The sequence below is a fragment of the Pleurodeles waltl genome, chromosome 9 (assembly GCF_031143425.1).
Source record: "Pleurodeles waltl isolate 20211129_DDA chromosome 9, aPleWal1.hap1.20221129, whole genome shotgun sequence".
NCBI lineage: Eukaryota > Metazoa > Chordata > Amphibia > Caudata > Salamandridae > Pleurodeles > Pleurodeles waltl.
This window is the reverse complement of record NC_090448.1, coordinates 873,054,960-873,079,566: the sequence shown is the minus strand read 5'-3', so window position 1 is coordinate 873,079,566 and position 24,607 is coordinate 873,054,960. Positions and strand designations below refer to the sequence as shown.

General features: G+C 44.8%; 1 protein-coding gene across 4 annotated transcripts in view; it reads right to left on the bottom strand.

Annotated features, from left to right (window-relative positions):
• Positions 1-280: 280 nt before the first annotated feature.
• Positions 281-24,607, bottom strand: part of GPR68 (G protein-coupled receptor 68) — a 207,777-nt gene continuing 183,450 nt past the window's right edge. For all 4 annotated transcript variants that reach the window (XM_069208176.1, XM_069208175.1, XM_069208174.1 and 1 more), the window contains one exon: positions 281-9,065. In XM_069208176.1, the coding sequence (XP_069064277.1) occupies positions 7,841-8,953 (1,113 nt within the window). In that variant the 5' untranslated portion in view covers positions 8,954-9,065 and the 3' untranslated portion in view covers positions 281-7,840. The remainder of the gene's footprint in view (positions 9,066-24,607) is intronic.

The following is a 24,607-nucleotide window of genomic DNA, read 5'->3' as shown; positions in this document are numbered from 1 at the left end:
CCAGTTTCTAACAGCATATTTAACAGATTCTGCAATTAACACACTAATCCCCAAAAATGCTCCAGCAGAGTCCCTGAAGCAACCAATACCTTCTAAATGTCCCATTTAATGTTGCCTTACCATATCTGAAGCAACACTCAGCTAAGCAAACATCTGGACGGCCTGCCCAGACACATCAAATTAAAGCAGGCACACACAGGTTTGTAGGAAGGGGCTGACAGCTGCTACCCCTCGTTGCCGATATATGCTGTGTTGAATGACACATACAAGGCAGCAGTGGTATTGCATGAAGATACGTTTATTCCAAATTTGTCAGCATTATTGTCTCCAGCAGCCGCACCAGGCTGACAGCAACGCAACTGTCAAAACATGGAACCTCCAATGGCACACCCAGAGCAAAACAAAACATTCTAACACGTATTGACATTAAAACATTACATAACACATGCCCATGGGCCTCTCTTTCGAGACGTGTCCAATTAAATTAGGACTTTCCATCATTAACAATTGGAAAATCCACATTTAACAGGATCGTAGGCTGTTCCATTCCCACTGATGCTGGTACAAACTGGCTGATGGCCTGATAGCCTTCATGGTCAGGAGCAGTTTAAAAAAAAAAAAAAAAAAAAAACACATTTGGGACCTATGGGTATAAAGGACCACTCACCTAAGACTGCTGGGAGTTTACTCTGTGTTATGAGCACAAATGGCTGAATATTCAGCAGCGCAGCAATACAAGTAAAATACATCATTCCACCAGCCAAATATGAACACCTGCATTTTGGCAATTTGTTAAGAAACAGGTTAGTGAAATGCCGTCAGCAATGAGCATGAAAATCTTGCAGCTGCATTAGATTGTGTTGTGCACCATGATGTTGCGCAGCCCCATTCATGACCCAAAGTCTTGCCCCGTTTACATAAAAGAGTGGTTGTGATCATAGAGGAGCTTGTGTTGGAGAGAGTGACTAGAGACCATTCACAGATAGTACTCTGGGATTCTTTCTGGATGGAAGGTAACAGCCTATCTTAAGAAGGAGAATTAAAATTGGCCCTCATTGTGTATGATTAGTTTGTCTTATTGCACCTGGTTCTAAGCGTATTACCACCTCCGAGAATAAGCTCTGACTCATTGACCAACCTACAAAATTAAATCAACAAAAAAGATTTTGATGACTTATTACAGACAACTGTACATTTGGCTGTGGGACGTTACCTAGAAATTACAATATCCACAAGGGTTGATGCTTAGCACCGCATTTGCGTCATTTTTTGACGCATAACCAGCGCAAACTTACAAAATACAATTATATTTTGTAAGCTTGCACCACTTTTGCGTTGAAATTTTTTGCCCAAATGCGGTGCTAAAAAAGTATAAATATGGGCCTTAGTATTTATTCACTACCGTGGGCCAGAAGAAGAGGCTTGAGCGCTGGATAAGCAAACTATCTTAATTTTAGGCCAGCATGGCAAGTCAGAAAGACAGAATTTTTTTTTTTACAGAAGTAAAGGGAAGTAGAACTAAATGTTAGGACTATTCAGGGGTGTGCATGTAATGAACACGCAGTGGAGTTAAACCGGCAGAAAGTGGACAAAGCCCTCTACTCACACCAGTCAAAAAACACATTTAAAGTGAAATGTACACTGGGACGGTGTCCTGATGTGGGACGCACAAGGTGGGGATCACAAATCTCAATGATGAGAGAATTATGCTGTCCAGCAGAGGTTGGGAAGGTACACACTGTGATTAACCACCACAAAACATTGAGAGTAATTATCAGTCAGACACGCAATTAGACCAGGGGGCCAGTAGAAGAAGCTTGAAAGGAATAGGTACAAGATAAGCTAGTTAGATGATGTTGTTGTATTAGTCTGGCTAGGTAGGTAAACATTGAGCAGCTCACAAATAATCTTCAGATGATAATAAACAAAGAGTTGGGTACAATTCGGAAAAACGAGACACCCATAGAATGAACCCAGGAAGGGCCTGTGGGCCAGTTAAGATGCCTTGTAAAATGGAAAACAAAAAAATCTGAGGACATATTCTGGCTGGGAGATTTGAGGAGCATTACGCTACCTCTGACCTTTTCAGAAGTGTGTTGGGGTGCGTCCCATGCTACCTGTCTACTGCGTTTCTTTTGGCCAGAGTTATCTCCCATTAACTATCACTCTCCCCTGTCCATTGCTTTATGTTGTATAGCCTATAACCTATGTCAGTTTAGCTGTTAATACTGTTTTGGGCAACAGGTGACTGCAATAAAATACTGAGGGAGGCCACACAACTCTTCAATGACTGGCAACTGAACGGTGATGTTCTGTGACCACAGCACGGGCACAGAGGAGTAGAGGGAAATTGTAAGGCATTAAGAAGGGGGTGGTTTCAGTGGGACTAGAGGCACCATTGTAGCATCTAGCTAGGCTCAAAGTAATTTATGTGGGGTGGCAATGTCTTTATTCATCTAAAAGTAATTGAAACCTTTCTGGAGGCAAGAAGGGGTTAGGCATTGAACAGAAGACTTGAGACTTGGGGGGGGTTCCATGAGTAGTTATGGAGTTGAATATTGTGCTATGCGTTCTGTTGTGGCCCTAATCGCTCCCACAGACGACATATGCACCATCCTCTACTGCATTCAGACTGTGGCCCTCATCCCCTCCACTGCTTTCGACACCATCTCCCACCACACACTCATCATTAGACTACACAGAGCTGGAATACATGGACCAGCACTCAAATGGATAGCTTCCTTCCTCATTGGAAGAACACAACGTGTCATGCTCACGTCATTCACATCAGCACCCAAGGACCTCATCTGCAGAGTCACACAGGCATCATCACTCAGCCCCACATTTATCAACATGAAAATGACTCCCCTGGCTAATATCATCCTCCACGGAATCAACATCATCTCCTACGTTGACGACACCCAGCTCACTTTTTCCCCTCTCAGATGACACCGACACCACTAAGACAAACTTCAAGTTGTGCATGACCAGTGTGATCAGCTAGATGAAAGAAAACTGCCTCAAGCTCAACACAGACAAAACTGAGGTGATGGTCTTCGGGAATGATAGCTCACCTTTGGACTCCACTTGGTGGCCTGCTGAACTCAGACTCACACCTACACCAACCGATCATGCTGGGAACCTAGATCTCACCCTGGACAACAACCTCATCATGAAGTCGCAGGTCAACGCCTTCACCTCGTTTTGCTTCCACATCCTGCACATGTTACGTAAAATCTTCAAGTGGCTGCCAATTGGACACCGGATGTACCATCATGCAGGCCCTAATCACAAGCAGGGTGGACTACGGCAACACACTCAGTGCCAGCATCCCGACCCATCCTCTTCACACACTTCAAACCATCCAAAACACCGCCACCAGACTCGTACTCAACCTCCAGTTCCGAACCTACACCACACCGCTCTCCAGACAGCTCCACTGGCTCCCAATCCAGAAGTGCTGCCAGTTCAATCTTCTCACACATGCATTCAAGTCACTACACAACACAGGACCCGCTTATCTCAATCACCAGCTTCACTTCCACCAACCCAACAGACAACTTTGCTCAGCATCACTCTTGCTTGCAAACATACCCCACATCAACAGGAGCAGAACAAGTGGTCGATCATTCTCCTACCAAGTCGCCAATTCCTCTAACGACCTCCCCCAACACATCCAGGCCTCCTCCTCACTTCTTGAATTCCACAAGAAGCTAAAGACCTATTTTTCAATTAGTCTTCCTGCAGGACCATCAAGACTGCCTGTTATCAGGCCCAGTCTCTCCACACACCCTACTCTCACCTACTCAGCACCTGGATACCCTCACAGGTGACAAGCAGTGTTCTATAAGTCCACTTTACATTGCTGTTCTTATATAAAAAATGAACTGCCACAGAAACTGTTTTATATGAAACGATTAAAAAAGTTTTCTATTTTAACGTGGGGTTGTCAATGTTTTAACGGACCTTAATGCGCAAAAGTATATCCTACAAGTGGTAATTCCTTTAGTGGAGTCTCGGAATACCATGTCAGCTATATTTAGCTTGGCAAGCATATGTGTAATTTGTGAAAGAAAGCCATCAGATTTGGTTGACAAGATTTATTTTTCTCAAACCTAAACTGGCTCCTGCTGCGCTAGCCTGAAGACCGTCAGATCAAAGACCATGGGTCTGATTTAGAGTTTTACGGGCACAGAAATCCATCACAAACAAAATGGAGTAATCGGTACCCACACCCTCTGTTTGCCGCCTCATTTAGAGATGGGACAATCTTACGTTTTTCATCGATGCCCAGCTTTCTCTGAAAGCCTGATGAAGTACTGGCTATCTGAGGAAGGACATTACACTACCTACCCTATTTAAGGTGAATGGTGTAATGTATTTTTTCCAGTCTGTCATGGCCAGGACAAAACTGTTGGTGAAGGAGAGAAAAAACCCTCCAAATGTCTGGGGGCCTTTGTTTGTTTTTGTGAAACAAACTCCCAGTTTTGTAGTTTGTTTCTAAAAGATAACAAAAAATGTTAAACATTTGGTGAATGGCTATCATAACTACGACAACCAACCTTTAACCACCATTCCAGAAGTTCCTTTCAATGTTCAGAGGGATCCACTAGGCCGGCGGTCATCTATAAATTTGATTGACAGTAGTCTGTCAGGATGACGGAGGTAATGTCCTACACCACCCAGACATTAAAACTAGATCAGGCCCTATATTGTTTGTTCTGGACTAGCACTAGTTGCTGAAGCCAAGGTCTTGCGGTCTAAAACATCTAGGGTCATCTTGCAGAAACTTTGAAAACAAGCCTTAGCAATGGCAATAGGTCTGCCTTAAAAGGGATGTTGTATGGAAATGTAATTTACGAGTAAAAAGTGTGGGAATGGAAGGGTATTTGTGTGGAAGCAAATAACTGTAGAGTAAAATTAGTGTAGGGTAGAAGGGCAGGTGACAGTTGCACTGTCATTCCAGACTTAAACATCCATGTAAGTTAACTACTGCCCTCCTCCCACCTGTGCTACTGTGACAGAAAAACACCATAAATTATCTAGTCTATATAAGACTCTTTAGTAGCATTACAATGTTGTGTGTGTGACCTTGAAAATTCAAGCTCAGGCAGCTGGATAAATAAACAAAATGATCATAGCTATTGGGAGGGCAGACACTTCTTTTGTGGAAACACAATCAAAACATGTATTCCTGGCTCCCAACATGTTGGCAGAGCCAAAGCCCTTCTCCTGGTGAATCTGACATAATTGTCTGGCAACAGGTGCCAGGCCATAATAGAAATGACATCCAGGTACGCTGTTTGGACTACTTGTGCAGTAGGGAATAAGGCAACTGGTCTCTGCACCAGGCCAAACACAAACTAAACAATTTTTCACAATTTGTTTGCTGTGTTTATATATTACATATTTGAGAAAATGTATTTCTTCTCCTTATACATATGAAAATGGCGCTACACAGGGCGTAAAGTAAGGTATTTCAACTTTGTATCGCCTAAATAGGAAAAGATGGGTTTGCGCAGCTTAAAAAACAGGATTATTCATGGTTTAGATCTGCTTTGTTAAATTTTAGTGCACAAGTAAAATTGTTTCTGAACAAAAACGTAGGTTGCGTTTTTTTTTTTTTTTTTTTTTTAGCAATGGCCTCAAAATCCACTTTCTTCTTTTTTGCGCTTGTGGAAAGCCCCTTTCGTAATGTGGCAAAACATTATATCTATATTGTTGCTTGTGTAACTCTAAAAGGATGTGCACAATTTTTGAAACCTGTGAAATATTTCTGTATTAAGACCCCTTGATATTTGCATGCCCTCAGGCTTTCCACCCATCTCCACCCGTTGTCAGAAATGCTTCGGTACAGTACTTTCCGCCCTGAAAAATCCACTTTCCGGTATGAATGTATTCCATTTTAGATACTGTCAAACATCTTCCAGTACTATGCTCGAGTAAAAAACAGATTACATAAACATCTACTGTAACGTGCAGCAGAAAAGATACATCTTCTTTTAGCTATCTTCATCAATATTTCCGTGTATGTCCAAGATGCAAGCAGGAGTTGAGTGCATTCCATGGAGAATCGCCCAGTACCTGGAACCGTGCCTGCGCTTTGACTCCAGGGTGGCTGTAGGGAGGGTGTGAAATGTGCAGTCTGAAGGTGTTTACATCCACTACACATTCACATTTCCCAAATTTGCCAGAGAATATAGAGAATCTGGTTCGTGGTTTCTGACACTTAAGCAGCACAAAAATCGGACAACATTCAGATAACGCCTTCAATGTTTCTAATTATGTCAAACACTCTAGACAAGTTACACTTGCTGGTGGTACTGGATAACACTTTAAACCTTCGTTTTGAATTTCAAGGAATAATGGCGTCGAATCAGCCTCGAATATGTAAACATGTGTGCTTCACGCATTCAAGGCCACGATCTCGAACGTAACAGTTGAAAATTCCAGAAATGTACTTCGTGTGAAAGAGATGGGAAAAAAGCAAGATTCATTCGCTCGTTTACCTTGAAACATTAAATAAAATATATAATACATAAATTGGCATTTAACTTGCAAAGTTATGAGCCTCTTCAGTATACCTTAACACAGCTATTTCTTTTCCACATTTAAAATAATTTTCACTGAGTAGGTTTTGTTTACGCCGTAGCTGCCCCTACGGTTGAGTGGACTGGGGATGTGATGGGCGCCTCTTGGTCCAAACAACCCTCCTTTACGAATACTACCCGTCATTTTCAGATTCGATGATGACTTTGTAATGACACGTCGTTGCAGTTGTCGACATTGTAAAGACTTGCTGCTTGCAGAAGACGTAAACATAAGGATTTGTCATTTGTAGACGTCCACCCTGTAAAGACCGATTGCTTGCAGATGACGACCTCTCATTCGTATGTAAAGGCCAGGATTCAATGACCATTTCAGGTTCAAAACGCAAAAAGTTATCTGAACAAATGCAAATTGGGACAATCCCGGGACACCTTTGAACTTAAAAAAAAAACAAAGGTGCAGAATAAGTTCAGCAAAAGTGGTGCTGGCTGATATACAGTTTCACGAAACAGTAGGTACAGTGCCCACTGAACGGGGAGGAGCGAAGCCCCCCTCCAGCTCTATACTTTAGGGGGCCTCGACATTTCAGCACCACAGCTGTAATCTTTCCCAGGTCCGGGTGTAAGTAAATTACTCAGTTCTGGTTTTAACTTTTTGCACTCTGCGACATGTATTCTCTTTATCCCATTCAATAATCATGGATTAGGAGTCCCCAGAATGAGGAGAAACCTGGATTGAATGCCCTGTTCATGCATGGACCGGGGAAAGGTACATGCTGTGTGGTACTGAAAATGTGCCTGCTGTTTGGGGTCGCGACCCCGATGCCCAAGTCTGTTTGGGGAAATTGCACCGCCCTGCAGATGCACCGACTGAATGTTTATTCTCCACGACATCCAGATACAGGCACTTTTGTGATGACACTTCTAACACCCTGGCAGAGAACTTTAAATAGGTGGGTTTTCATCCACTTGGTGGTTGAGTAAGACCAGCCACAATGTCAGGCAGCCAAACTCTTAATCAGGCCAACAGGGTTAAGTGCTTAATGTGTCTTTTTTAATTCCATTAGTGGTCTCTATAACTGAATCACCAGCTGTAAAGAGTTCAATGTAACATACATGTACCTATGGAATTTGTTGAAGAACTGCTTGGCCTCTTCTATTGAAATCATAAAACCCAGCTCCAGACTGACGCCCTACACCGCAGCTGCCATCCTCAGCCATTGGAATGTGGAGCTTTATTAACAGCGAAAACGTTGGATTTTTAAACATGTTCTGCCCATCCTTTGGCAAACTCAGAGCCCATCTAAGTTCCTTGATGGAGATTCTTGCATGTCCAAGGCTGGATGACCTGGACAAGAAATACTCTGCAAATTGAGCATTTCTGTCTCCTTTTCTGCAGTTTCCCCACATTCTATGCAGTTTTCCGGGGTGCTAAGTTCATAGGATTCCGGTTTCTCAGCAGTCTTGCATTTCAGGAAAGCCAGGCACAGGTTTTTGACTCTCCTGAAGTCCTTGTAGGTACTTTCACTCGCAAAGCAGTACAACACCGGGTCGGCAACGCAGTTCAGGCTGGTCAAAAGAAGGGAGAAGTGGTACACATTGAATATCTTGCCAGCGAAGCTACAGTCATTCTCAAACAAGCTTCGAACCACAACAAGAACGTGGTACGGCCCGAAGCAGACGAAGAATATGATGCCGGTACTAAGGACCAATTGCTTGATCTGGAGCTTTTTCTTCTTCTGAGTACCATGGCTTTTACGGACTACTTTGAGGATGCAGCAGTAGGAGAACAACAGTAGAAATATGGGGAACAGGAAACCAGCGAAGAAACGGTAGTAGTTCATGCTGTGCTCCCAGGATTTTATGGGGTAATGTTCGAAGCACACCACATGGCTCTCGGGGTCCTTGGTGATTTCGCCATGGCGCAGGAAGATAAAGCTGGTCAGCAGCTCCTTCAGCCAGATGATGCAACTGACAATGATTGCAGCCTTCATGGTCCTCAGCTGGTGGAAGTGGAAAGGATAGACCACCGCCAGATATCTGTCAATGGATATGCAACAGAGGAAGCCAATGCTGATGTATATATTCTCATAAAGCAAGATACCACAGATCTTGCACATTAACTCATTGTATGTCCAGTTATCATGCTGCAGGACATACTGCACCCAGAACGGCAGGGAAGAGATATAAAGAAGATCTGCCGCCGTAAGGTTGCAGAGGTAGATGCCCAGCTCATTCTTAGCCTTAATCTGCAAGTAGCCATAGTACAGGGAGATGCAGTTGGCTGGAAGGCCCAATGTAAACACAAAGATGTAAACGACTGGGAACAGTGTCTGATGGATGCTGTGATCAATTGTACAGTTGGAAGAACTGTTTTCCCCGAATGTTTCTGTAAAATTACCCATCCTCTGGTGGGATTAGTTGATGCTTTTCAGGTGATGAAATAAGCTTTTGTATCCATTATGTTTCTTTCCCAAATTCTTCATGTGGTTTCTACCTTCTTCCGAGGTCAAAGTCCTGAAAGTAAAGAAGAAAAGATAGCTGAACTTAAGTAAGGTTCAAAAAGTTACCACACAATAGTAACGAAAAAGGTATTTTTGCCTATAAACATTTGTAATCAAGAGCGAAGGTTGGCCAGCTGTGTATGCCTAATTCTCTTGGTTAGTGCCTAACATTATGCGATGCACACTCACTCTGGGAATGCACTAGATCATATTATGTAACTGTTCATCCCTTATAGATGCACTAAAATCTACTCCTGGAGTGGCAATCCTATTTGTAAGTCTAGGTCAGGTACCCTCCCTGGTCTGTGTGCTATATATAATGTTGGGGCGTGATATTTCTAAGTGTAGGTGCCTCCATTCTGTTCGTAGGCTAAAACAGAACCTCTTTCCTGTCTTACCCAATTAAACAGACTCACATACAGTTTTAGTGCCATACGCAGTTTATTTAAATCTCCTATCACAGCTGCGCAAAGATTCCAAGAGAGCACAACCGTAGCCCTAATTAAAATGATCCCTACTCCATTACTGGGTTCTATTTAGAACTTGCTGGTACGTGTAAACTAAAGTCTCGACTATAGCACTTTGTGGTGTACACAGGATTTTTTTCTACCACACTAAATGATCCCTCCATCATCATTTATAAGTGAATTGACGGTGATGAGGAAGAAAACTACAGATCTTTGGTGACTGGTTAAGTGTTTTCTTGTGGAGGCTGATTGTGTTAAAGGGAAAGTTGCTCAGATCAGTGGATCTCTCATAGAAGCAGTAGGGATCTCTTGCTACCCTTGCACATTTAGGATTTGCTGGGAAGTGATATTGCCTTGCATCCTTTAGACAGTAGTTCCCATCATAGTAGCAATGCTAGCTGTCAGGCAATTTGTTTTCCCTGTTACAGCCCATTGCATATCGGCCAACCCTCCACCCTACATTCTTCTTGATGAATTAGCTATCTTAATTGCTCCTTCTGTAATCTGCAGAGAGCTGAATTACTTTATTACTGTGTAAACTACACCATTTGACGAGCAAGTATGCTTTCTATTGACAGTGAGGTCCTGTGTTATATGTGGAAATCACTACAATATACTTCATTTGTCTATTTTCTAACCGTAGGTCTACTTACTGATGCAGTCATTGAATATTTGTGTCCTGCGACTTTACCTTTTATTTATGAGAACAATTCACAGAGCTTCACATGTAGAAAACAATTCTTAGGTACTTGATTTAAAAATATCAGAGTGGAAAAATAATCTAGAAATGGTAGTAGAAGACTCGAAGTTAGGGCAATCTTGAGTATCAATGTTTACTGACAAAGTGAATTTATATTTTTCAGGAAAATATATCTTTAGCAGGAGGACTGTTAACCTCCCAATGCATCTTTGCTTCATGTTTCCACTAAATATGGATTTTTTTCAACCGGCGTTTGCATACTGGACGTTAGACACTAAAAGCATGATTTCTTTTGGGTGAAAGTTGGACCCAAAGTTTGCACTGCTTCACTAAACTCTAAACTAGAAAACGGAAGCCGTGTTATATTTCTGGAAGTGGAGGGAGGGGCACGAGGGTGTTGAGTCATGGTCACAGATTTCTCCTAGTACCATAAGTAAGGCAAGCAATTCTTGACCACAGAGAAAGGAATTTTTCACGCAATGCAATGCAGTATCCAAACTTGTAGAGATAACGTGCGCAACAGAAAAAAATCAGTGCTGGGCTATCTCTACTACGATTGGCTTGCTGCTGTTGTCATTCTCGGTGCAGACGCTCAAACAAACCTGTCATGTGCGACAAACAGCCTTGTACCAAGGTGCAGATGTAAGGTGGGTTTTCTAGGATAGGATTTGTACTGGCAGCATCACACACATGCAATGCATCTTTTTTTGAGACATGAACATGTTTTCATTAGTAGGTGCCTGCTTGAAGCAGTTAGCTTTTAATGCAAAGCCCGGTCTGGATGTCTTGGGAGATTAGGCTTTGCATCAATACCTATGGGTGTTTGTGTTGATCTGCCCCAGTGATGCCCCCATGACGCAAATCGCCTCAAAGCAGCGTTGGTGCCAGTGCGGGCACCAAGCCTCAATCAATCTGGGCCAAAGTGTGCAAGAGCAAAAGAGTTTTCTATCGCAGGGAAGTGCATGGCAGGTATGTGGTGATCCATCCTTCAGAACATGAGTATAAGGTATATGTTAGAGGGTCATCCTCCTTGTCATCCCTGTCAACAAGGTGAAAAAGGAAGGAACCAATAATGCCTGACATACAAAGCAGAGTAGAAGTAAGCACTAGTTCAGCCTAATACTTTTATAAACTACTTGTGAGGGACATCCCTGTAAGTCACCGGGAATATTCTTATAGAAATTCACTGAGCTAATAGTGTAGCCAGTGCAAAGAACCAAACCCTAGAATATTTCAACAGTTCCAGCATAGGGTAGGAACTGGACAGATTTCCATTTAGTTAGCTATCCTTATGCAGGTACTGGGTTTCAGTACCAGTCAGTTGTACCAAAAGAAACCCAAGAGAGTATCATGACACATTGTATCAAGTGTCACAGCAGCAGCTGTAAGCACCTATTGTGTGCTGTGTAGAGGCTTGTGAAGCAGTTTCTGGGGAAAATGGAGGTGCAGGAAGTCAAAGGATGCATGTCTGTACACTGCAACACACTGCCTCCCATTAGACCTGACAACCTTGGCGTGGTTTCCCCTGTCTTTTTGCCTCTGCTTCCTGCATTTTTGACTGTGTGCTGGACTTCGTTTTTGCTGGTTTTTGGTACTCTGGGCAAGAAGGGTGGCGCCAGCTGAGATGACCCTTGTCTCACTAGGGGACAGTGAGATGGTCCAGAGGTCCCACGTGCCTCAGAATACTAGGAAATACAGGCAGTGGGTGACCATCAATGGACAGAGGGTGGACGCTCTGAGAGACACTGGAGCCAGTATGACTACTGTCAGGAGTCACCTGGTATCTCAAGAGCAGGTGGTCCCTAATGTACTTCACCAAGTAGTTGCTGTAGACAACTCAGGGCGCCTGTGCAAGGTGGCGCAGGTTCCTTTTAAGTTGGGGGTGTCTCAGGTTCCTTGAGGATAGCTGTGAGTCCAACCATGCCTATTGATTGTCTGCTAGGTACTGACCTGGAGGATTCCCCTTGGAGTGAGGTGGAACGCCAGTCACACTTGGAGATGTTGGGTCTGCCTGGGTGGGCATGTGTTACCAGCCGGTCTATGCAGCCCGTCAGGGTGTGATAAACACAAAATATCGGCAGGTAGGGACAAATACACTCATTAATTTAAGAAAACAGTGCTCAATCCTGGTCTCTTGGGCAAATTTATTTCCTTTGTTTATTTAAATTATTCTAAAAAAAGGTCAGCAGTGGTTTTTCGGTGAACATTCTATAACATAAATATATACATAACATAAATATATACATGATATCACAAACAATTATGACAAATGACCAAATCCCTGAGTATTGGCGGTTTATCAAAAGGAGGGTTATGCCCCACATTATTTCTTTACATTGTGGTCACTATCGTGGAATTAAAGTTGTAATCCACTGAAGAATGCAATGATTGTGGGCCTTCGCTGCACCCAGCTCTCAAATACCTATATATTTATTTCCAAAGGTATTATGTAGTGCACATCAAATTTCTTAATTGTAGTACATTAATTTGCAAGCCCTCAATCTTGCAGAAGATGTGTCAACGCGTTTCGGCCTCTTCAGTCAGGGCCTCATCAGGCCTGGAGAAGGGCAATACCGCCTCTTTATTCTGTTGGACGAAAAGCTACTTGCAACTAGCCGCATCTACTTTTGAAAGGAAACTTTGTCCTATAGTTTTAGAAGTAAGTAGAATCATGTAGAATCATCTGGCCTGGGGGGTGTTCCTGTTAGCTGGACAAAAACCGCTATTGGGAAAGAAATCCTCAGTCGGGAATAGATTGACGTGTATGAGCGTCTGTAAATCCCGTCGGCGAGGGGTTGGTTCCTTACTCCTCACGTGTGTCCAGTGTCAGCGACCCGTCAGGGTGTGATCAGAAAGCCTTGGAGCTTGTTGGAGTGGCCCAGGTGCCTGCCAGGAAAAGGAAGGGCAAGGGGCATGGGGAACCTCCCCCAGAAGTTCCCACGGTCCGGGAAGAGGCTGAACCTGAGGGGGATGCCCCAAAGCCTATAGGGGAACACGAGGCTGAACTGGGGAATGTGCCCGAGCTGACCCATTGGCAGCAGGAAGGGGGTCCCACCAGGGAAGAGTTCTGAGAGGCACAGAAGTTCAACCGCACCCTGAGGGGCATGAATATGGGTCTGTCAGACCCCATGAGGTGTAAGTGGGATGTCCTCTTACTATGCCTTCTCTTTGCCTACAGGGAGGTACCGGAGAAGAGACAGTTTTTAGCCCATTTGAGCTGCTGTATGGCCACCCTGTGAGAGTCTGGTGAAGGAGGACTGGGAGAAAGCTCCCAGTAGGCCCCCCAGATCATGTTTAGATACATGCTGGCCTTTAGAAACCAGACTGCCCGCTTCAGGAAACTTGCTCAGGCGAACCTAGAAGCCAGCCAAGAGGACATGAAACTGTGGTCAGACCAGAATTCCACTTTGGTTGAGTTTCAGCCTGGCCAGAAAGTGTGGGTCATGGCCCCCGTAGAGCCTTGTGCTCTCCAGGACAAGTGGACTGGGCCTTTTGAGGTGGTGGAGCGCAAGAGTAATGTGAGCTATCTGGTGAACTTGCAGACTCCCAGAACCCCTTTGAGTGTCCTTCATATGAACCACGGCAAGCCACAGTTTGAGAGGTCTGAACTGACCATCCTCTTGGCAACAGATGATTGGGTGGAGGAGGAGAGTGAACATCTTCCTGACCTCCTGTCTGCCCACGACAAAGATGGGTCTGTGGAGGGTGTGAACCTCTCCCCAACACTGACCCTGGAACAGCAGGGGGACTATCGCCAGTTGCTGGGGCAGTTTGCCTCTCTGTTTTCCTTGACACCAGCGGTCACTCATTTGTGAACACTGTGGACAGTCGACCTGTGAAGCATAAGAGCTAAGGGTGACTGACAAGTTAGAGCCAGCATCAAGGATGAGGTTTCCAAGATGCTGGCATTAGGGGTGATAGAGTTCTCCATCAGTCCTTGGTCCAGCTCAGTGGTCTTGGTTCCAAAGGCTGCTATCTCTGGTGCCTCTCCTGAACGTAGGTTCTGCGTGGACTCAACACTGTCACTAAAACTGACACACACCCCATCCACCGATCTGATGAGCTCATAGATCAGCTAGGAGATACCAAGCACGTTTGAATAAACATCCGGGTACTGGCAGATTGCCGTGACTGATGGTACCAAAGAGAGGTCAGCATTTTCAACACCTGAGGGACACCGCCAGTTCAGGATCATGCCCTTTAGGTTGAAAAATGCATCTGCCACCTTTCAGAGGCTGGTCAACCAGGTTTTGGCTGGGCTGCAGGATTTCAGCTCCGCCTACCTGGATGACACTGCAGTGTTCAGCTCCAGCTGGAAGGAACACCTGCAGCACCTCTGTGAAGTGTTGAAGGCCCTGCAGGAGGCAGGTCTCACTATTAAGGCTAGTAAGTCCCCACCAGAGCAGGAATCTGTGGTTTACCTGGGACACCAGCTGGGGAGTTGTCAGGTGGCCCCCCTACACTCAAAATTGATGCCCTTCTGGCTGGGAACCCCCCAAGACCCAGAAAGAGTTGAGAGCCTTCTTAGGTCTCACTGGTTACTACAGGAGGTTTGTCAAGTGGTATGGCACCATTGTTGCCCCCTTGACAGAGCTGACTTCCAGGAAGCAGCCCAAAAAAGTGATCTGGATTGAGGCTTGTCAGACCGCTTTTGATGCCCCACAGGCAGCCATGTGCACGGCACCCGTGCTGAAGTCACCCGACTTCTCCAAGGAATTCATTGTGCAAACTGATGCTTCAGAGCATGGTGTGGGGACAGTTCTACCACAGCTAAACAAAGAGGGCCTAGACCAGTCTGTAGCCTTCATAAGAAGGAGGTGACTTACCCGGGAACAGAAGTGGAAAGCAACTGAGATAGAAGCTTTTGGTGTAGTCTGGGCACTGAAGAAGCTAAGACCCTACTTGTTTGGGATTCACTTCCGAGTTCAGACAGACCACAGGTCCCTTAGATGATAAATGATGATGAGGGGTGATAACACAAAACTGTTGAGGTGGTCCATCTCCCTACAGGGAATGTACTTTACGGTTGAACACCGCCCTGGTACAGAACACGCCAGTGCTGGTGGTCTGTCCAGATTCTTCCACCTTAATGATAAGAAATCCCATGAAGTTGGGTAGTTCTCCCCACTTTCAGCTGGGAGGGACACATATTAGACCTGGCATCCTTTTGCCTCTGCTTCCTGTATTTTTGACTGTTTGCTGGACTTCGTTTTTGCTGTTTTTTGGTACTCTGGGCACTTTACCACTGCTGACCAGTGCTAAAGTGCAAGTGCTCCCCGTACAAATTGTGATGATGATTGGTTATACCTGATGGGCATATTGGATTTACTAGTAAGTCCGAGTAAAGTGCACTAGAGGTGCCCAGGGTCTGTAAATCAAATGCTACTAGTGGGCCTGCAGCACTGATTGTGCCACCCACATGAGTAGCCCTGTAAACATGTCTCAGAGCTGACACTCTAGTGTCTGTGTGTGCAGTCTTACAATGCCAATTCGACCTGGCAAGCCCAAAACTTCCCTTCTACTACATGTAAGTCACCCCTGTGGTAGGCCCTAGGTAGCCCCATGGGGAGAGTGCAGTGTATCTAAAAGGTAGGACATGTACTGGTGTGTTTTACATGTCATGATAGTGAAATCCTGCCAGATTCCATTTTCACTATTGCAAGACCTATCTCCCCCATAGGTTAACATGAGGACTGCCTTTAGATATCTTTTAAGTGCTGTTTCCCTATTGGGAGCAGATAAAGATTTGGAGTTTAGGGTCTCTGAACTAACACTTTAAAAATACATCTTTTGGTAGACTTGGGTTTGGATTGCCACTTTGAAAATGCCACTTTTAGAAAGTAGGCATTTGCTTGCTTAACAATTCTGTGCCTCTGCCTGTCTGTGAAATCCACGCCTGGGTCAGACTGACAGTTGGGCTGTTTGTGAATTTCCTCTAGACAGTGACACAAAGGGAGCTGAGGTGTGTCCTGCAAATACTGATGAGCCTCCTGGGCTAGAGTGGAGAGAGAGAGGAGCTGACACTTACACCTGAAAGGGCTGTGTTTGTCCTCACACAGTGTAGTCTCCAACCCCCTGGTGTGTGTCTGGGGCCAGGCCTGGGCAAGGCAGGATATTGTGAACAACAGAGACTTTCCTTTGACATTTGCATACTTCAAAGGCATAAATGAGTAGAAGTACTGGACCCAAAACCCCAGACTTTTAGAATACTTCTGGATCAAGCGGAACCTCTGCCAAGGAGAAGAGCTGAAGAACTGAAGGAGGAGTACTGCCCCTTTGCTGTGTGTGCTTTGCTGGGTTGGCCTGCAGTTGCTGCTTCTGCCTTGAAGAGGACCTAGACTGGATTTTTCAGTGATCCTGCTTGTGAAGATTCTCCAAGGGCCTGTTTTGTAGACTCACAGCCATCAAAGACTTCATCTGCCAGCACCTGGGATCTCTTACTGAGACCTCTAGCCTGCCAAGTGGTGGCACTCTAGTTCCTGGGCCCTTCAAAGGAGAAGCTAGTGAACCCAAGGTGAAAATACATGCACCGCAGCCGAGCAGCAGAAAAATCGACGCAGCACCTGCATCAAAAAATTGATGCACCTCTGGTAAAATGTATACGGCATCAGCTCAGCACGGATTCATCGCTGCAGTGCATCCGGATTTTTCAAATATTGTCCCTGGGCATCAAAACCTGCAACATCACTGCGCAGACCTGAGGCTGCTTGTCCAAAGATAGACGCATCTCTCCCTGCAAGGAAAGAATTGATGCATTGCTTGCCTGGAAGAGAAAGAATCGACGCACAGCCTCACTTGCGAGTAAGGAAGCAACGCATTACTTGTTTTTCCAATGCATACTCGCCTGTGTGGCTTTATTTTTGACGCTTACCAGGTACTTTGTGCAAAACAATGCATCCATTGATTTCTATGGATTAAGACTCCTTTTATTTTAAAAATTCGTACCTTTGCCTCTGTAGGTTGGATTTTTGTCGTTTTGATCTTGTTTGATTTAGATAAATATTGGCTATTTCTCTAAACTGGTGTGGAGTCCTTTTGTGGTGTTTTCACTGTGTTACTGTGTGTGTTGGTACAAATGCTTTAAACATTGCCTTTGAGATAAGCCTGACAGCTTGTGCCAACCTACCAAGGGGTGGGCAGGGGTCATCCTAGGTGTGTATCTCCCTACCCTGATTAGAGGGAGCGTCCCGGCGTGGACAGGGTGCCAACTGACTGCCAACCAGAGACCCCATTTTTAACAACTCCAGACTCTGAAGTCCATTGGGAAAACAAAGATACATTCTGCATGTCAGTATTCACGCTGGCGAAGGAATAATTCAATATCCGAAAGTGTTTTCTTTTCTGAAAAGCTGTGTGTATGTATGGTATATAAGCCTGTGTGTGCACACTATCTATGTAAGAATTGTGAGTGTAACATTGCCTATGTGAGTCTATTATTGTGATACAAATAATAAAAACTGAACTGCTTTTGCACTGAATGATCGGTGTTAATTACTACCCAACTCAATAGTAGCCATTTTATCAGCCTTAGAAGAAAAGTTTGGTTATAACCTGCAATGATTCCTGTCCATGCCTTATGGGTTGCAGACAGCTGCTTGTTGCAAGCACTGAACACACTTGGAAAGGTAACAATGTAGGAACCTGTAACCCACATTTATTATATGATTAATATATTTGCCTATGAGAATGATCTGTGTGACAAGTTTGTGCAAAAGAGGTGTTTAGCTGCTTGCTGAACCGTCTAAGGTAATTTAGTGCATGAATGGAGAATGCATCTGTCAGTCAAGTAAGATAGAGAATTGATTAGGCTGAGGTTGACCGTCTTTGAGGTGAGGTTTTGACAAAGTAATTTTTCTGCAATGTGGCATGAGGAACTACATCAAGGAGTAGCCACCAGTTAGGGAAGGAATGGGTCATACTAGTACCCGACTTGGGATCCCTGAAGCACAGTACACTTTGGGAATCAGTCCCTTTGTGAGGGCACTGGCAGGCATGACCCCTCCAGTTCCAAAAGGTGAGGTGAATCAACATCAGAAATCGTGGATAGATTATAATACAGTGGAAGACAATTTGCCTGGCCATGACAGATGGTGGGAGTGCTTCTGGGAGTGGCAAGCTATTAGCTGCAGATTTGGAGGGCTTTTTGGTCTCACATACGTTCCCGAGGGTGGTCCTTTGAATGCTTGCCATGTTTCCACACAGTAGGTTCTCCAGAGAGGTTCCTTATATACTAACCGATCTGGGTAGTTGCTACTCCTATGGACCCTGTTGAGGAGGACAAAGTGTGATTGATTACTAAAAAACCTGGACAGGGTCTCCGGAGATGAAGAAGAGTCAGGGATCTAAAGCCAGCACATAGGTCCGGAATACATCTTGTGTTCCTTGGCTGAGCAGGAATTGATTTCAGTATCTGCTATTTTTGCCAAGCATCTGATGGGCTTGCATACTCATTCATGCACTGGCATATCATACCATAACCATGGTTTTCAACCAGTGAAAGCAATTGTGATGTTTGTTCAAATCAAATAGGGTGGACTTCAGTTTTATGTGTGGACACTGATTTACATCATGCAGTGCTTACTTAATTTGAGACCGTGGTTTATGGTGATCGGCACCAGCACTTAATTGTCAACATCAGCACTTAATGACAGTCTGCCACATGATGGCACTGCTTGTCTAAATTAGAGATGAACACAGCAACATTTATTAATTTAACATTATTACTGCCCCCTAAGCTATTCTTATCGATTTGGGTCCTGGAATAGTCTGAATTGTCACACTTGTAGGGTCTGAGGGTAGATGTGTTTGCTTTTGGCAGCGCTGGCAGGGGCAATGGATGGCACTAAGCCTGATCCAGTTAGAAGAGGCCCTGTGAGGGGGAGAAACAAACAGTCCACCCCCCTCAGTAGCGTAATGCAAAATGAGGTGCACCCTCCTGTTCATCAGCCTAGGGTGAATGGGGGCCCCTGAATGGATGAAGCACCCCTTAGGGGTTGATGAGCCCTCCTGCACCACAGGGGCCTGCATTATACCACTGTGGCCCATCTGATAAACAGACACTCTGTAGAGGGCTTGGGGGAGGTGAGGCAGGGCGGGCCCCATTGCTGACTTGCACTGCCAGAGCCAGGGGCTGCTGCAAGGTAGTCCTGACGATGCGGTTGACAGTGGAGGCAGAAGTGAAACAATAGATAGGAAAATCAAGTATTTGCTGAGAGCAAAGGAGGGGAGGCAGGCGGCCAAGAAGACTAGCATCAGGAAGTGAGCAGTGGTAGAGGACTCCCTTCGAGCTACCCTCCTCCAAAAGGCTCAATATTCACTTTGAGGAAGAGAATTTCCCCCTTGTAGCACAGCCGACAACATTCAGGAGTGAAGACTGGCCCTCGATATCCCACCCTGATAGAGGGTCGTGAGCTTGGTGTAGACGAGGCCGGGACACAATATACCCACTGCAATATCAAAGGCAGATAAGAAACCAGGAGGGAAGGAGAAATTATGGTGTTGATTTTGATGGGTTGTAGGGAGAGGAGACAAGGGAAAACCAACAAGGCACAGGAGGGGACCTAGCAATGTATATGGTGCACTTTCTTGGTAGGCAGCAACTACTGAATACCTGAACTACTGTAGCCCAGAGGTAGTGGAGAAACTAAACGGACTAGAAAGCCACATTGCAATTGAATAATACAAGAGGCTGGATAAGTCATGAAACAGTGGAAATACCAGAGCAATGGGGTGAGATAAGGTGAGATAATGCCATGAAATCGAATCAGTAGAGTAAGATGGGCAGATATGCCTTCTTGTGCCTCAGGGTCATGGAAGAAGCAACATCAAAGGCTGAAAAGTATGGATCAGCAGAGACTCAGAGTCCAAGGAAGACTGTGAGCCTTCATTAAGAGCTATTGTCTTTGAGATACAAAGCCCACGCTGCAAAATCAATTCTGTTAACATAAAGGTGAATATTTTGAGATTTTACAAAAAACGCCCAAAAGTGTCACACAAACTGAACAGACAATAACAATGTTCATGTGTGAAGTAAAAGCACTTCAGGGTTTTGAGGAAAAGAGACTACTGCAATTCATTTGAGGCTGGAGGACTGAAAACGGATTATCTAGGAGTAATAATATAATAACAAAGAGTCCCAGAGCAGGCAGAAGACGGTAGCGGGATCTATTCATAGAGAACTGGATCTTGAACATGTTAAAGCCCCAAGGACTATCAGGCTTTTCTCAGTGAAAAGAGCACACCGGAAACTGATGCCTCCAATGAGGCAGAAGGCCTCCCCCAAACAATCTTAGCCTGCACTTTCGGTTATTGTCATGGAGATGCAAGCAGTTAGTAGAAGGGCAACTGCACTTTGAGAATGCAAATATCAGGATCTTTCCCGATTCCATCAAGCTAGTGCAGAGAAATATGCGCTACTTGGAAAAGGTTAAATGAGAACTCAGAGAACACAGCATCAAATATGTGATGATGACTGCATCCAATCAAAACAATAATTCCAAGGCATAGTGGGGAACATGGCGGCCGCATGAGTTCCGCGGTCGGGAGCTCACCTGTTTCCGGTTGACGAGCGGGGGTCGATGTGACGCACGGCACCCGAACGCTGCCCTGAGGAGTTGGAGCTGGATGAACCTCTTCCCTGGTCTCGGCCCCCTGCGTGAGGCAGGGCGAAGGGCGGAGACGGATCGCTGGATCGAGATGCCGAGGCTCAGCGCCTCGAACGTTGCACTGTGGGCAGAGGCTGCTCACGGCGTTTGCCGGAGGAGATGCTACCTCATTCTCTGCTGCCCTCAAGGGCCGCGCACTGCCGCTGCTCTCAGCGAACGCCAGCAGGAGAAGGAGAAGGAACCCCTGGCCCACTGTAAGTCGTATTTAGCGACCACGGTAGGGGACAGGGTTTTTATGACGCCAGTCAATTTGAAGGCCCGGGCAACCTGCAGAGGCCCCCCACTGGCACCTATACAGCAGCAGCATAGTACAGGTGTGGGTAAAGAGGTCCCTCTAGAGCCTGTTTTCGGAAATTTCACGGGGGTCGGAAAGGGGGGCACCTGCAACAAGAGAGGCCAAGGAAAGGGGGCAATTAATATTAAAAAAATGAGTTTCTCGGCATCCTTGCAGCCTGAAATGAAAACAAGAAAGAGGCACAGTAACAAAGCAGGCTCTACTTGCAATTTAAGCAAGGTCACCCTTTCTCAAGTTCACTCACTAGAAGGGTGCATGCCGGTGTCTCCACTTACTCCTTTTTTAGGAAGATTTTCTAGAAGCTCGGAGATGTAATTTGCACAGACCTCTGAGAACCTTCCCCTCTTCTCTACCTCTTCCCCTGAGAACCAAGCTATTGGGGAGCAGGATAGTGATAAAGAGGTTGCCGAAGCCCAACCTGTTTAGCCTGTAGGTGCGGATCCTCCATTGATGGATGTGCCAGAGGTGGTTATACCTTCACAGGACTCTGTGGTACAAAACCTCTTGATTTCTTTATCAAATGAGATCAGAGGAAAGTTTGAGGTTTCTGAACACAATTAAGCAAAAATTAGAGAATCCTGTGTAGCATTGGAAAGTAAACTAAACGTGTTAGCTGAGAGAATGAGCAGGTTGGAGACTGCGGTCTCCGAGCAAGAGGAACAAGTACTTTCTAACTCTCAGGATATCTCCCAGTTGATACGCAATGAAAAAGTTTTTCAGGAAAAGTTGGAATCTATGGAAAATAATTTGCGGAGGAATAATATCAGGTTGCTGAGTGTTCCTGAAGGAGTGGAAGGCGATGACATTAAAGGCTATGTAATAACGCTGCTTAAAAAATTCTTCCCGTCCATGGCACATTTAAAGCTGGAAGAGGACATTCAGAGAATTCACCGAGATACCTTTAGAAGGAAATCTGACAGGAAAACACCCAGGAAAATACCTATTAATTTTGGTACTTACTCTGTAAAAGAGAAGCATGTAGCTTCTCTATGGGCGCCTGGTCCTTTCGGATACGTTCAGACCTCTCCAAAGCGACTCTAGATATGCAGTGGGAACTGGGGAAGTTCATGCAGGAACTTAGATCTTTTGGTGCCACGGTGCAGATGAGGTTCCCGGCATTTTTAAAGATTATGTGGAATAACACAATGTACAATATCAGGGATCCTCTTGAAGTTCGGGCATTAATCGAGAAGATGAAAACACCATGCTGATGGAATATTTTTTCTTCTTAGGAAGAGTCGACAGGAAACTGAGCTCATATGGGTTGTAATAGTCACCCCGTTAGAAGGTCAGGGAGGGTTCCCACGGGTGATTGTGGCATGGGGGTTACTTGGGATATTGGTAGGTGGGTTTTTGACACTTGGTGGGGAGCATGGGAAGGAAAATCAAAAAAATATGCATATAAATGTCCTCAGTAATGTTGTGGGTGGTCTAGTTAAGGGTATAATAGATTGCCTAGTTCTCGGTCTTTTTCTTGACAACTCTGCTCTCCTAAATAATGGCTAGTCACAAGTTGGCTTTAATGAAATTTCTTTCATGGAATGTTAATGGTTTACGGGTTGCAGGGAGGAGGAGGAGAATTTTCAAGTTCTTAAAAGGGATGGATGAGAGGTGATTATCTTACAGGAGACTCATTTATTACAGTCAGAGTGGAAAGAGAGTCTTAAACATCTGAATTGGGTGGGCTTTAATGCGTGCACTAACCAATCATGTGCTCTGAAGGGTGTGGCGATCCTTATCAAGAAATCGGTAAGGGTATAGGTAGCAAATGTTATAAGGGACCCCAAGGGTAGGTGATTGATTGTTGAGGTGGGGTTGCATGGCGTCTGGCTTACGATTGCGGGGTATTATGGGCCTAATGTGGATGATCCAGCACCTTTTCAAGAACTTTACAGTCATTTATTGGTTGCCAAGTACCCAATTGTAGTAGGCGGGGATTTTTATGTTTTAGTGGACCCAATGTTAGATAAGTCCACGTCAAGACCGACGGTGAATTCTCCTAAAATTCGGTTCTGGATAAAACAAGGAATGGTAGATCTTGGTTTCATAGATATTTGGCATCAGAAAGGCGGGGAAGGTACAAGGTTCACATTTAACAACAAAAAGTACGGTCATCGTTCCAGGATAGATTTTTTCCTAAAACAGCATAATTTAAGGGATAAAGTGAGATTTGTTAGCTATGCTCTGGCCCACCTTTCGGATAATTTAGCGGTAAAACTGCATGTCTCCCTTAATATTCAACCACCTACTCCCAGGTGGACAGCCAATCGAGCTCTCCTTTTGGATGAGCTGATTGTGGACGGTCTGAGGCGGGACACAATTTTTTTTTCAAATTTAATTATGATTCTACTACATTGCAGATGTTGTCGGATATGTATAAAGCATTTATTAGAGGAAGGCTCGTGGGTTTGGCCATCTTTAGATGTAGGGCGGAAAATAATCAGTTAAAGCAACTTGAGTCCCAGGTGGCTTCCCTGCAGGAGGCAATCTCCAATATTCATTTAGATGAGGAGAGTCAGTCAGGTAATTTAAATGTTCAATTAGAATCGGCTAAAAGAGAGCTTATGTTATTCCTTGAGAGGAAAAACAGAAGGAGGTGGGATAGTTGTAGGTATGCCCATTACGAGTACGGGGAAGGCTGCGGTAAGCTTCTAGCGTGGAAAACTAAATCAGATCATCCTAAGAGCTATGTTGCATAAATTAAAACAGAGACCACTGGAGCCGTATGTAAAGCCGCATCCGAGATAGAGGAGGCTTTTGTTGCCTTTTTTCAGAACCCTTATACTGAAGATTTGAACTTCTCTGAAATGTCGGCCAGGGGCTATTTGGAGGGGTTTCATCTCCCCCAGTTAACCGAAACTGATCAGACACAATTAGCGAGGGAGACAGATTTGGGGGAGGTGAAGGCATCAATTGAGAATCTAAAGAAGGGGAAGGCCTCAGGCCCAGATGGTCTGCCTAATGAACTATATTGTGCTCTCTGTGATGAGTTTGTGCCAATCCTAGTGGAATTGTTTAATCTTCTTTTACAGGAAAGCGTTGATATGCCTAAGTCTTGGGGTGAGGCTGTCATAAGCCTTCTTTTAAAACCTGGGAAAGATCTGGCTTTATGTAGTTCATATAGGCCGATATCCTTGTTGATCTCAAATTATAAAACTCTCCACTTATGTTTTGTCAAAAAGACTACAGGATCTGACTAGCAGATTGATCCATGAGGACCAGAAGGGATTTTTTAGAGGTAGACAATTGTATGAGCTAACTCATGACTTACTAGATGCGGTGGATTTGGTGACTTCAGAAAGGGTCCCTTTAACAGTTCTCACTTTTGATGCTGCCAAAGCCTTTGACCGGGTGAACTGGTGTTTTTTACAATATGTCACTGGGGGTTTTAAGTTGGGCTCAAAATTCATAAGGGCAATTCAGGCTATC